General features: G+C 43.8%; 2 protein-coding genes across 2 annotated transcripts in view; one reads left to right on the plus strand and one right to left on the minus strand.

Moving 5' to 3' along the window:
• The window catches only part of TRDMT1 (tRNA aspartic acid methyltransferase 1), a 77,488-nt gene that overhangs the window by 44,089 nt on the left and 19,883 nt on the right, over nt 1-13,516 (minus strand). The window lies entirely within an intron of this gene.
• Nucleotides 1,886-10,245, plus strand: VIM (vimentin). The gene is made up of 9 exons (XM_064444712.1): nt 1,886-2,506; nt 2,634-2,694; nt 6,764-6,859; nt 6,993-7,154; nt 7,676-7,801; nt 8,519-8,739; nt 8,834-8,877; nt 9,285-9,370; nt 9,883-10,245. The coding sequence occupies exons 1-9, from the start codon at nt 1,962-1,964 to the stop codon at nt 9,922-9,924; spliced, it is 1,383 nt and encodes a 460-aa protein (XP_064300782.1). The 5' UTR covers nt 1,886-1,961; the 3' UTR covers nt 9,925-10,245.

The raw sequence follows: 13,516 nt of genomic DNA on the forward strand, positions 1-13,516 counted from the left end.
AATCTGCTAAAATTATCAGTACTCTGAGTAAAGCATCTTTAATCTGTGAGGCTGTTGGTTATGTGCTGGTTTACTTTTTTGCCAGCTCATAGAAGGAGTGTGTACTTCTGTGCCAGGGCTTACAAAGGCTTACAGCTCAAACTTGATGGCTTAAATAAAGAGCTCTCAGAGGGCCCAAGAGCACAACAGCATCCAGGCTGGGTTGCCGGTACCCTCAGCCTCAGGAATGCCGTGCGACCTCTGCCTCCTATTCAGTGGGTGAGTGGAATAAGCTGTAGCCCAGGACTTGCCCTGCAAGCACTTCAGTAGCTCAACCTTGTCAGCTTCGTTTGCTTGACTGAGCTTCAGTGAATAAAGGAAATTAAAACCTCAAGGACCTACATTTAGATACAAACTGCATTCCTGCACTTCTGGTTGCCATCAGAATGAAACTAAAGCACAGTTTTCTGTATTTAAAAAATGTCCTTAATAAAATATATGGGCTCCAGTTCTTCCTTGTAAGGTACAATACCTGAGGTGCAATATCTGAAGAAGTACAATAGCTGACTTTATTGTGAATTGGGGTGTGAAGATTACCTCCCTCTCTGCCTCCTGTTCTTGTTCAGGTTTATCAGAACTTGCAGTGAAGATATTTGCTTCTGCAGGACTGCAAGTTAAAAAGGATTAAAAATTTATAGTAGTTTTGCATCCCATATATGCTGAAGTAATAAATTACAGATAGTACCTCAACATTGTATTGGTCACTTCCCATAGCAAAGAGGAAAAAAATGTCCCTTACTTGATGGGTCAGCGCAGGATTAGAGAATGGGTTGTGCTTTGGCCAGTCAAGTTTTAAATTACTAAATGACAGGGATTTTGTCATCTCCTTCAAACGACTTATGCATTCATACTGAAAACAATCTGCTGCTATTCAGTCTAAGTTTTTCCCTCTTAAATTTAATGCCACTGCTATTGCCCTGTGCTACCTATGCTACCTACATCGCTCTTCTCTACTGCTGGTAGCCCTATTTTGATAGCGAAATTGCTCTTGAAACACTGAGATTTTTATCTGGCCTTTGAAGCTACACACATAAGGTATTTGCAGATCATGTCTAATGAATAATTATTATTTTGCCATATGCTTTTCTAAGACTCTGATCGTGTGCCTTCCGAAATTAACAGCAAAAGTCTGCTGGATACAACAGTGCAGAAGCAAACCTTCGTTAAAATCAAGGCTCCCACTACCCTAGTTATTAGAAGGATTGCATCTAAGAGCAGGATCCTGGTTGCAGCTATTTCAGTAATGTACTGTCCACACTTAAAAAATGGCAGGACTTAAAAAACTGCTGGGATCGTTGTTATAATAATGGCAGAATTAAGCCTTACCTGTGCAAATCCTTACCCAGCTACAGGGAGAACACATTTAGCCTGCAAATGTTGTGTCTTCAGCGCAGAAGCAGAGCTGAGATCGCTGTCATGGGAGGCAGCTAAAGAAGACACAGATGTATTATTTTTTCTGCCTGTTGTTTTTGGAGGTTTGGCAGGCCTTTGTGAATAGCTGGCATCGCTCTCCCCTGATCTTACTCTCTTTCAGAAAACTAAGAAAGAGAAGAAGCAGGTTGTCTAAAAGATGTCTAGATGCGTGTATAGAGAGAGGTATCAGTCACAGTTATGGGAAGTTTTTAACGTGCGTATCCTGGGTTGTCGGGAGGCCCTTTGTGTCCGCGGCGGCGGCGGCCGGTCCCACCCTGAGGGCGAGGCGCGGCGGCGGGCGGGGCGGGGCGGGCCGGGCCGGGCCGGGCTGGGCCGGGCGCCGATTGGCGGCGGGCGGCCGGCGGGGCGGTGATTGGCGGGGCGGGGCCGGTGGCGGGCGGTGGCGCCCAATAAGAAGGGAGCCGGTCTGGGGCCGCCGCTCTTCTTCGCCCGCCGCGCTCTCGAGCCACCCAGCTCCGCTCCCGGATTACAAAGCCCCCGCCGCCGCCATGAGCATCACCACCACCAAGAACTCCTCGTACCGCCGCATGTTCGGCGGGGGCAGCCGCCCCAGCACCGGCACCCGCTACATCACCTCCACCAGCCGCTACTCGCTGGGCAGCTCCCTGCGGCCCAGCACCGCCCGGTACGTGTCCGCCTCGCCCGGCGGCATGTACGCCACCAAGGCGACGTCGGTGCGGCTGCGGAGCAGCATGCCGCCCGTGCGGCTCCACGACTCCGTGGACTTCTCCCTGGCCGACGCCATCAACACGGAGTTCAAGGCGAACCGCACCAACGAGAAGGTGGAGCTGCAGGAGCTCAACGATCGCTTCGCCAACTACATCGACAAAGTGCGTTTCCTGGAGCAGCAGAACAAGATCCTGCTGGCCGAGCTGGAGCAGCTCAAGGGCAAGGGCACGTCCCGCCTGGGCGACCTCTACGAGGAGGAGATGCGGGAGCTGCGCCGGCAAGTGGACCAGCTCACCAACGACAAGGCACGCGTGGAAGTGGAGCGGGACAACCTCGCCGACGACATCATGCGGCTGAGGGAGAAGTGAGTGTGCGAGGGGAGGGGGATCGGGCTGGCGGAGGCGGCCCCGGAGCATCCGCGGCTGGGCTGGCGGGGATTGGGACTTGGGGGGGCCCCCGCTCCCTCCTCACCGATGTCTCGCCCCTTCCAGGTTGCAAGAGGAGATGCTTCAGCGGGAGGAGGCCGAGAACACCCTGCAGTCCTTCAGACAGGTTTGCGGGGGGCGGCGGGAGAGCAGAGCCCGCCGTGCTGGTGGTGGTGCCTGGGACGGGGGGATGGGGCTGCGGGAGTTCGCTTTGCCCCGCACAAAGGGATCCCATCAGTTCTCACGCAAGCCCTCCTTGTTTTCTTTCGGGGGATGCTGCGGTCTGAGGGGAGGGGAGGGAAACTATTGTCTTGCTTTATCCAAGTCTAGCCTGTTTTACAAAAAGCGCTCCGACGTGGAATCGCTTTCCGATCCAATAAAAGTGAAAGGGGGCCATCTGCTCGCTTGGCTGAAGGGTATTAATGGTTTCTATGGGATTCACCGTGGAATGCACACACAGGCATTATGGCAAGTTGGTGGCAGCAGATTGAAATAATAGATCCCTTTGTGTCGGAGGGGAGGGCGCAGTGGGCTGCATTCTTACTAAATGTGTAATGGTGCGGGCATATTTCTAGCAAAAAGTGCTGTCATGTGTATGGTCCGGTTTTGGTACAGACCAGCTCCTTTTAATGAATCACTTTGGTCAGTGCATTACTGGACAACGGTTTCAAATTTAAAATTTTTCATATGGGTGTTGCCTGCTGACACGAAGTAGGCAATTTGTTCCTTGGGGCGAGGTCGCAGCGATCAAGGCTGCCTCCTCTGGCTGTCCATTAAGAACATAGAATTTAATCCTTTGTAAAGGAAGGCGTTAACACAGGAAAAAAGTTGTGTTAGAGTTTAGTCTCTGTAGGATGCTACAATGTTATTCAGATAAACTAAAAACGTATGTGACAGCCAGAACCAACTGTGCAAACAGTGTTGAAAAAGTGTTAAGCTGAAGTTTTCACTTGTGCAAAACCAGCTTTCAACTGGGATTAAGCCTTGTTTGGACTAGGAGGTATTTAGGAATGCGCTTTCTCAAAACAAGGTCTCTTTCCTAAAACTGCTGGTGAGAAACAGCATTGCTAGCATTCCTTCTAAGTGGAAGCGACTGCCCTTATCTCCAGACAGCTGGGCACAGGCTGCCTTCCATCCCAAAGCTCTTCATAGGCGTTAGTAGATGTTACCATTCAGGAAACCATTACTTGATTGTCAGTGTTTCCCTGGGCAAGGCTTTTGACTGCAGTATATTTATAGTCTCTGAAGGAGAGCAGGTGTCTTCATGAGTTAACATGTGGAAACTGAGATACCTACTCCCATTTGGAGTCTGGGAATTCAGAGTCTCTGCTGGTGTTCTGGGGACAGAAGTTTGAAACAGAACAGTTCAGGATACTGCCTTAACTTCAGCTTCTGGTTTTTTTTTTTTTTGAGCACTAAGCCAATTCCACGTAGTGTGAAGTTCTGTGCAGAAGCATTTAAATTAAGTTTTAGAGAACCTAATCTCTTCTGATTCATTGCTGAATTCAGTTGAAGGATCCTTTGACTTGAGGCTGGCTTGAATGATCTTAATGATCTTGAATGATACTTAATTGGTGCAGTTCAAGGCATGCCTACCTCTATTTCAAATCAATTAAACTTCATGAAGGCTCTTGGCTTTTAAGTGAACTTGGCTTTGTGCATATCCCACATTCATTACCCAGCTCTTCCCTGCACTGTGGGAAGGGGTCATTCAGGAGCTTAGCAGCTAGCAGATCTGTGTGCAGTACAGTCAGAACTGGATCCATTTAACCACTCAAGTTGTAGCTTATGCATAAGAATTGCAAACCATTGTCTGTGAAAACACTAAGTCCACCCATGACATAACTGGTGCATGCTAGTGTGTGTGACTGAACCACAGTAATATCTAATTTTTCCTTACTGTGAAAGGGTGGGCTTAACATGCAGGTTTTGAACACTGAAAGAGATTTAGTTTAAGTATTGTTCTCCTGCAAGTGAAATTAAATTCACAGAACACAGGAGTTGAAACATCCTGTTGTGCTTTCCATTGTAAAAAAATGCACAGCTTTTTATAAAACCATTATATTCTTGCACTGGAAAGTTGTGTACATGGATTCAGAACACTTTAGCAGATACTTTACTGTTCTGATGTAGCATCAAATTTACTTTTTACTTGATGGATTAGTTATATACTTCAGTATTTTAAAAGGAAGTGAACAAATATTTGAACTTAAACTTTATATTTCCAAAAGCTGTCTGTTTTAGAGACTGTTCAACTCAGATGTACTGGATTTTAATTTAATTCTTCTGAATAAAGATGTGCTTTTACTCATATGCTATGGGGGTACTACATAAAATAAACCTGGGGTTCAGCGAGATCTCTCCCTTGACAAAACAAGCATCACAATTAGTGAGAAAGTTATTTACTGTGGCTTTGCCAGCTACTCCGGCAGCAAGGAATAGATCCTGAGCCTATGATAAGACTAACAGGTTAGCTCCTGGCTAACGTGAGGATTGTCTGAAGTAAACATAGATGTCCAACCCTGCAAACTATGTGACTGGTGTTAAAAGGATGAAATAAATTTGTAGTCCAATTGCATGTATATATGTCTTACACCTTATTTGCTCAGGCTACAAGTAGCTTACTCATTTACGTGGCTCTTCATGCACCTAGGAAATACAGACATACTGATTATTCACTCCCTAACTTAATGGTAATGTATATAGTGAAGTACATACCATATATTCCAAGTGTCTTCAGTTTAAGATGTTTTCAATTTATTATCAGCTGCCACAGATTCTGTAGTTTTACAGTTCTGAAGAAATTCAGAGTCTTCAGTATGCAGAGTTCTGTAAAATCCACTGGAAACTCCTTGGATATTTGTCTAATCGTGTAAATATGTTGGGTCATAGCCTTGTAATTTCTTTCCAGAATGATCTTAAAGTTTTTTTGGGCAGAGAAAAAATGAATTAGGGAATTATTTGAATGACAAATAGAGCCAGTGTGAACTGTGGGTGTAAAACTGGAGTTGATGGGGAAGTTATGGAATAACACATCAAAGGGGTGTTTTGCTGGATAAAGAAAACAGAAGAATTCTTCTGCAGCAAGAACTTTACCCCACAGTAGGAGTGATCCAAGGAATGGTTTTCTAGGATTCTGAAGAAAACACTCCCTATTTCAAAGGTGCCGTAATAGTGAGAACTGCTGATAGGAATGCGTACAGTTTGGGCAAATCCAAAACAGCTTTAGAGTAAGCTGTGAAAACCTGATAGGTTAATACCATGCAAACATAAGCATGCAGTTGTGTATGTAACCAGTATGAAAGAAACAATTGTCCCCTTTGCAAACAAATTGTCTTAGTTGCACATTTAAAATGTAAGGTTACCAATCAATGTTTAGGCTTAAGTTATGTTTTTTAAGTAATTCAAGCTGCTCCCATGTAACATTCATGGCATATCTTCTGTTGTGCCTTAAATGAATTTTTGCTGTTGATTAAGACTATCTCTGTCCAGCAAAAGTTTTGGAGCCTTTGCCAGCTAATGTGAGGGTGTAGGCAATGATGACTAACTCCATCTGTGTTTGTGCTCATACCTTCTTTTTCTCAAGGGAGATCTGTTGAACTACTTGGAGAAGTAAATGCTTATAGTCCTATACATACCTCACTAGCTTTACAAGTATTCTTTCAAGCTGTGGCCTGTGGACACAAAGGGCTCTGTGTGGTTGGTCACAAGGCAGTCCAGAAGAAATAAACAAGAAATTAAGCCCACTGATAGGCATGTAGGCACATGGGTTGCACTTTTAAGCCCCACTGGAAAAAATGGAAGTCTGCAAATTGCAAGACTAACTCTTTTTCTGTGTAGTCAAGCTGAAAGAGCTTATTGCTGGCTTCTGACCCAAGTACCCGCTTCATCTTCAAGCAGGATTTACACCCATCATGATCTGTGTGCTCTTAGTCATGCTCAGCAATATGTTGGCAAAGATGAACTAATCTACACATGCTATATAGTTCTGAAAATCACAATAAAGGTGCCTACAGTGGTCTGTGAGTCTAGAGTAGGAGGTGGCGAAAAGAGGGGTGTTTTACTGCGCTTGATTTCATATTTTCTTGCCAAGAAGCTCAGGCGTAGCATCAGTCTCTCTGCTACTGAACTTGCCATAAAAGATTTCTCTACATCAGTTTTGTAAGATTGCTAATCAATCTTCTTTCTCTGTTCAGGATGTTGACAATGCCTCTCTGGCACGTCTTGATCTGGAGCGCAAAGTTGAGTCCCTGCAAGAGGAGATTGTCTTCTTGAAGAAGCTTCATGATGAGGTAGGCTGAATAATGGTCTGTGAAGTAGATGCTGAGTCTAGCAAGCTCTTCCCTGGTTCTGGCCCAGAGTGCCCACCTGTGTATGTTCTGTGTGTTATCATGTAATAACACTGAGTGTCTGCTTCTCTCTAAGGAAATCCGAGAATTGCAGGCCCAACTCCAGGAACAGCACATCCAAATTGATATGGATGTTTCTAAGCCTGATCTTACTGCTGCCCTGCGTGATGTTCGCCAACAGTATGAAAGCGTTGCTGCTAAGAATCTTCAGGAAGCTGAAGAGTGGTACAAGTCCAAAGTAAGTAAAATCTGTTCAAATGCTTCAGGCACTCAAACTAACTGAACATAACAGCTTTGCTGTAGTACTTGGTGTTTCTGTCTCTCTGCTGGACACAAAGCCAGCCATGGCATGGGGTCTTCTTTAAAATCCTAGTTGTGGAAGAATGCAGCTGAAGACAATACTTTGTGCCATAAGCACAGCATCAAAGTAGTGGGTTCATACCTGGAGTCTTTCCTGTGCTTGTACCTAGAAGCAGATGTTGAATGAAATACTGGAAAAAGGAGTGAATGAATGAGTGAAAAAAATGATACAAAGATAGGAAACTTTCAGGGTGGGGAAACAAATATGAAAGGTTTAACTATGAATTCCAATTTAACAATTAAAAATAGAAAGGCATTTGAAGAGTAAAGCTAATATTTACATCTTTTGGGTGTTAGGATTTGAAATGTCTTCAGTTGCCCTCAAATGCTGTGTCCAAAAAAGTCTGTTACACCATTTCTGTTGAAGTGTTACGCTAACCAAACTGGGGATTTCCGCAGTTTGCAGATCTCTCTGAAGCTGCTAATAGGAACAACGATGCCCTGCGCCAGGCCAAACAAGAAGCTAATGAATACCGCAGACAGATTCAGTCTCTCACCTGCGAAGTTGATGCCCTTAAGGGAAGCGTAAGTAGAATACAGCAGTTGTTGGGACATTCTTCCCTTTGCAGCTTTTAGCACTTCACTGCAGTTTAATTGTTTAGATATAGATGTGAACGTAGCTGATCTCCCATGATATGCTGCTGAATTGCAGTACTTTCTGAAAAAGATGCTACGGGCTCAGTTTGCCTGCGTGCACTGGTTAGATTGATACACTGAACTAATATTGCTTAAGGTACAAACAATGAGTTCATTCCCTTGCTATAATATTCACTGTTTATGTAACACTTTCTGGAAGTGTTTGTGGCTTGTCTGTCAGGTACAGCTGAAGCTATAAAGAAATCTGGAGGAGTAGTAGAAAGGAGGTGCCAATCTTGCTGTTGCTAGAGCCTGACTGCCTTAAAGGCTGGCTTGAAATGGATTTAACAGTGTATAGTGCTACTGCGAGTCCCTTCACTGAGGGCTGCCTGTGTGCTGACTAGTACTGCATGTGCTGGACTTGCTGTAAGGGATTGCTTTGCCACCTGGTAGGACAAATACATGTCACACCTCAGATCAAGTAGTATAATGCACCTTGGCTTTGCAAGGGGAAGATAAGGAGATGACAATATGGAATGTGTCTGGGCGCTTTCAGAAAGGTTGCTAATGTAACTCAACTTCCCTTTTTTAAAGATTTGCAGGGCTTTGAGGGTGGGGAAGAGTGGCTGAACTGCAGCAGTGTTTGACTTGATTATTCTCTTCCAGAATGAATCCCTGGAGCGCCAGATGCGTGAAATGGAGGAGAACTTTGCTGTTGAAGCTGCTAACTACCAAGACACTATTGGCCGTCTGCAGGATGAGATTCAAAACATGAAGGAAGAAATGGCTCGCCATCTCCGCGAGTACCAGGACCTGCTGAATGTAAAGATGGCTCTTGATATTGAGATTGCCACCTACAGAAAACTGCTGGAGGGTGAAGAGAGCAGGTAAAAATCACATGCAGACACTTTTCTAAACAGCAATTATTAGAAGACACTCTATACCAGTGTCTGACTTTATCCATTTCTTTTTTTCCTTCAGGATTAACATGCCCATTCCAACCTTTGCTTCTTTGAATCTGAGAGGTAAGCTGTTTCTGTTAAGTTTAGACAGCTGTCCTATCATTAGCAAAAGGGTTCTGGGTAGTTCCTTTTACTCTAGTATTTGAATTTGTATAAATGCAGTAGTGGGTGAATGATTTTCTTAGATATAACTGCAATATTTGCAATTACTTAACCTTGGATGGGAGGAGCTACTTTGTTCCTAGGCACAGATATTTTAAAATATCAGTACATAGTGAATGATTGTTTTTGATGCCTGCTGAAGGTGCTTAAAGGGGAATAGGGAGAAAATGGAGAAGATTAACTTATTCAGAGCAGGAGACTCCATCTATGAAATTGGGATTCTGAGAGTAGATGCTAAAATCTGTTACACCTCATTTCTTTGAAGCACTTCATCTAGACTATTGGTAATAATAAATTTTCTTCTGCAGAAACCAACATTGAGTCTCAGCCAATGGTTGACACTCACTCAAAGAGGACACTTCTAATTAAGACTGTTGAAACTAGAGATGGACAGGTTGGTGGTATCTCTGATTTTTTTCTATGTCACAGCTGGCTACCTGAAAATACTTTATCTACTGGTTAGTGCAGCCTGTATATGGTAGTAAGTGTTGAGTAGAACATCTGGCAGTCCAAGCTGCATGGCTAGACATGCAGATATAGCAAACAGGCTTCTGTGGAAATGATCACAAAATTAATCTGACAGTAAAACCTTAAGTGGCTGACAGTTACCTGTGTAGTGAGTATTTCAGTTCAGCTGAATTAGCAAGTTCTCAAAAGATTTCTCACATCACCTGAGAAAAATGTGCCAGTAAACAGAGGTACTTGTTCGGGACAAGATACTGTTTTCAGACCAAGTCAAAGCTTAAATGGCTTCTGCACACCATTAACCATCTAGAACTTCTCATTTATAAGTGAGAGTTGATACCAATTTATTCACATTTCTGTGGTACTAGATGTTAGAATTCTAATTCTAAAAACCAATAATCTTACAACTGAAACTTAATGCAAGTGTCTCTCTTCCAACAGGTTATTAATGAAACTTCCCAGCATCATGATGACTTGGAGTAAAGCTGAAGTGAAGATGAATACTTACTAATGCAGGAGAAATTCTTACCAGCAAGATTTTAAAAGTCCATGTCTAAAGGTAGAAACAGCTTTCAAGTGCCTTTCTGCAGTTTTTCCATGAGCGCAAGATTACTATGCTAGAAAATAGGTTTTAGATCTTGCAGACTGACTCTCCCTGAAGGATTAGCGTTTACAATGGAGTCTAGTTTACAAATAGCAATATCTTGTGCTGCAATACCGTTTTTATTTGAGTTCAATAAAACTGCTTTTTCCAGCACAGTATGAGCAACCTGTCGCTACTTCAATAAATCTTTGGAAAATGGCTCTTGATGTGTTCTAATTTGTTAACTGCAAGACTTTCTGGAAAGCCATAACAACATAATGCTGGAATTACTATATGGTTGACATCTCCAGTACTGGTTGTATGGAATGCTGTTTTTTCAGTTTAACTAGATAAACTGTCTTATTTACTGCTTAGGTTTTGGAACCAACTAAAATGGACTATAACTGGCAGATGCATAATGTATTACGATATTTCTTATCACTTGAATAAAAATATACTTCAAACTAATGAAAATTAATCTTGCTTCCATATACTAGTTAACCCAGTTACTAAGAGCTAAGAATGCCCAAAATACCTTAAAACTTGGCTCTATAAAACATAGTAGTTAAGTAGCTGTGAAATAGTTCATGCAAGCCCTTATCTGAGACAGCACCTTTCCAATGATAACAGCTGACTTGAGGCACGGACTTCATTTTCCAGGAAAGAGTGGTTCCCAAAGGCTTGTCTCTATTACAGGAAGTAAAATGAAGGCTTCAGCTGGAGTGGTGGTTAGGAGAGGTATTTAAAGGGAAAGCAGAGGGAAAATAACTTGCCCTAGTGGTGACCTGATTCTAGCAGTTAAACCCCTTTAAAAAAGTAGAGCTATCATGCTTGGTGTTCCCTGCTGAATGTTGGCCTAAGTGCAGCAGAAAAGGGAAGAGAAAACTCCCATCTGGCCTGACATAACTTCTGCTGCCCGGAAGACTAAAGGTTGAAGTCCTCTGTGAACTTACCCTGTAGAAGAAATTTTCTGTAGTAAGCTGCTTCTCAGATTAAAACACAGTGAAAACCTCACCACAGCTCTTGCCCCACAAAAGTAGCTACTCTGTTCTGCATCACTCCTGTAAAGCCTGCTTCCTGTAAGCTTTCACTCAGAATTTTTGTGGAATGACTAAATAGGAACTAGAGTTGTTCAGTAAGTATAAATTACATTCAGTGCTCATTCAAGTTAATGGTAGTAGTTTCACATTGTACAGATGCTGTCACAAGTCTTGGGAACCCATCTGTAAGAAAAAAACACTTTTTTTTTATAGATAACTTGTTATTATCCCCATCTGATAGGGAGGAAAAACATTACTGTTTTCATCCCTATCAATTCTTCCCTTTGCTCTGGATGCAGTGCAGGCACTGGAGTGAGGGGGCAGTAGGAGTTCACTTTTTTTCATGCTGTTGCCTGTGGCACTAGGTTAGGAGATCTGCAGCCAGGATGCTAAAGAGGGGGGTAGGCAGTGCCTGGGGTGTGCTGAAACCATCTGCAGCTCAGACACACAGGTATCCCGCAACCTAGAGGTATGGGCCAAGGTGTGGTTGCAATTTACATCTTTGAACTTGCAGGGAGAAATGCTGAAGCTGTTTTTCACAGCAGAAAAGTGCCTAATTTTTCAAACAAGGTGTGACAGCATTGTTCCTGCCTTGCTTTTCTCTAGTAAATGTTCACAGAGGAGTTCAACCTCTCACTTCCACCTCCCAGCAGGCCAGAGGGGAGTTTTCTCTCCCCCATTACACTGTACTTGGGCTGATGGTCAGCAAAGCATACAAATCTATTAGGCTGGGATAGGTGGGTGTCCAGGTTGGTGCTTTAGGTGCTCTCCTAAGAGAAAAGTCCTGCAGCTGGTCCTGCATGTGTTCTGGTGATTCTTCCATGCAAAAGGGCCAAAAATTACTCTGAGGAGAGTGCCTGGGACCTGAGCTTCACCCACTGCTTGCTGCAAAGCAGAACAGATTCAACCCAGTCTACGGTGTAGTGAGTAGGATAGTCTCATTAAAAGAAGAGAGTGAACCCAGCTTTTTTTTATGCTGCAGAGGTTACAGACACCGGGTTTTCTACTACCTATCAACATCCAGAATAATAAAAAAAGCACAAATGAGCTGCATGGAAGATGCTTTCTGTGATAGTGACAGCTCTCAGCATGTGCAATAGCTCCTTTTGAACACTTAGTAGACATGAGTGTCTGCAACTTTTAGGATATGAGTGGGATAAGGTGCTGATGTCCTGCCTGTTGCAGACTACTGAAGTCTGGATCCAGGCACTGAAAAGGTTGGGGCAATGCTTAGTGTCTTTTCTTGCAGCTGAAGAGGTGTGGGAGCACTGGATGGTGGCATCGGGCAGGGGGAGCCAGCTCTGCCACGGGACGGTGGGGACCATCGATGGCTCTGGGCAGAGACTCATGGCACAGAGGGTCTGAAATGCATGCTTACTGCTGGAGGTTGCCTGAATTGTGATAGGCTTTCAGATGTTGCTTCTCCCTCTGCTGCCAGCTACCCAGCTAGTTGCTTTCTGTCGCCTTTGATTGCTTCACCAAGAAGATGAAAGTAGTGACTGTATCAAGCACCGACAGTGCAGCAAAGGAGTTATTCCTGGCTCTTTTTTGTTTGGGATTACTCAGAGCAGAGAGAAGCATGTGGCAGAGCTTTCAACCTCAGGAATAAATAGAAAAATAAATAAAAATAAATAAAAATAAAACCTAGTTGCCAAGGGGATAGGAAGATTGCAGGAAACCTCCAAAGCCTGCGCTCTGTGTGAGTGTGAGTACCCTTGTGGTGGAAAGGAGAGCAGATGGTGACAGTGTGAACTTCTCAGTGTTTGATCTAGGTGCACCAGGCTTATGCTCATATATGATCGTTGAAAGCTGCTTAGTGCTGAGCCAGCAGCTGACCTCAGAACTGTATTTCACATTCTCATAACTCCAGGTGGCAGCTGCACCGAGCAGGGCAGCCCTTACCAGCCACCAGGCACTTGCCCTACCCTCCAGCAAGCGCTGTGAAGCTGTTGCCATGAGCTGAGCAGCAGCACTCCAAGGCTGAATTTCCTGACTTGCTGAGTGATTGGTGCCCATGGCAGTCACCAGATCCTTGTACAGCGAGTAACAGAGGTTACTGCTAGAGGCAATACTGCTTTTCCTGGTAAATGTTGATTTCTAAGAAGACCTCCTGACACTGGGTCTCTTCCAGGTAACAAAGGCAGAACTGATTTTGCCTAAGTCCCTTCTGTTGCATTGTGAAATCTCTTACATGGTTATTATTTCCAAATGTGTAAGCTGTACTCACAGTATATAATATTAATCTTCCAGATAATTAAGAGTTCTTATATTTAGTTTATTTTGCTTCATGTAGCCAGAAGGTTGATTTACTCTCCTTTTTTTTTTTTTTAAATCCTACAAAATATGGAAACTGTTAGCAGAGACTCCATATTCCAAGCCCCTGGGAACACATAACTAATGCATTTCTTCTGCTATTCAGTTTGTCTGCTTTAGTATACAGCAAATACACTTT

Source organism: Phalacrocorax carbo, chromosome 2 (assembly GCF_963921805.1).
Source record: "Phalacrocorax carbo chromosome 2, bPhaCar2.1, whole genome shotgun sequence".
NCBI lineage: Eukaryota > Metazoa > Chordata > Aves > Suliformes > Phalacrocoracidae > Phalacrocorax > Phalacrocorax carbo.

What these genes read in the sequence shown, in the direction of transcription:
- VIM (XM_064444712.1), top strand. Translation starts at nt 1,962, where the DNA reads ATGAGCATCACCACCACCAAGAACTCCTCGTACCGCCGCATGTTCGGC. An exon ending in AAGAGTGGTACAAGTCCAAA is followed by an intron (nt 7,155 to 7,675) that starts GTAAGTAAAATC and finishes GGATTTCCGCAG; the next exon opens with TTTGCAGATCTCTCTGAAGC. An exon ending in CTGGAGGGTGAAGAGAGCAG is followed by an intron (nt 8,740 to 8,833) that starts GTAAAAATCACA and finishes TTTTTCCTTCAG; the next exon opens with GATTAACATGCCCATTCCAA.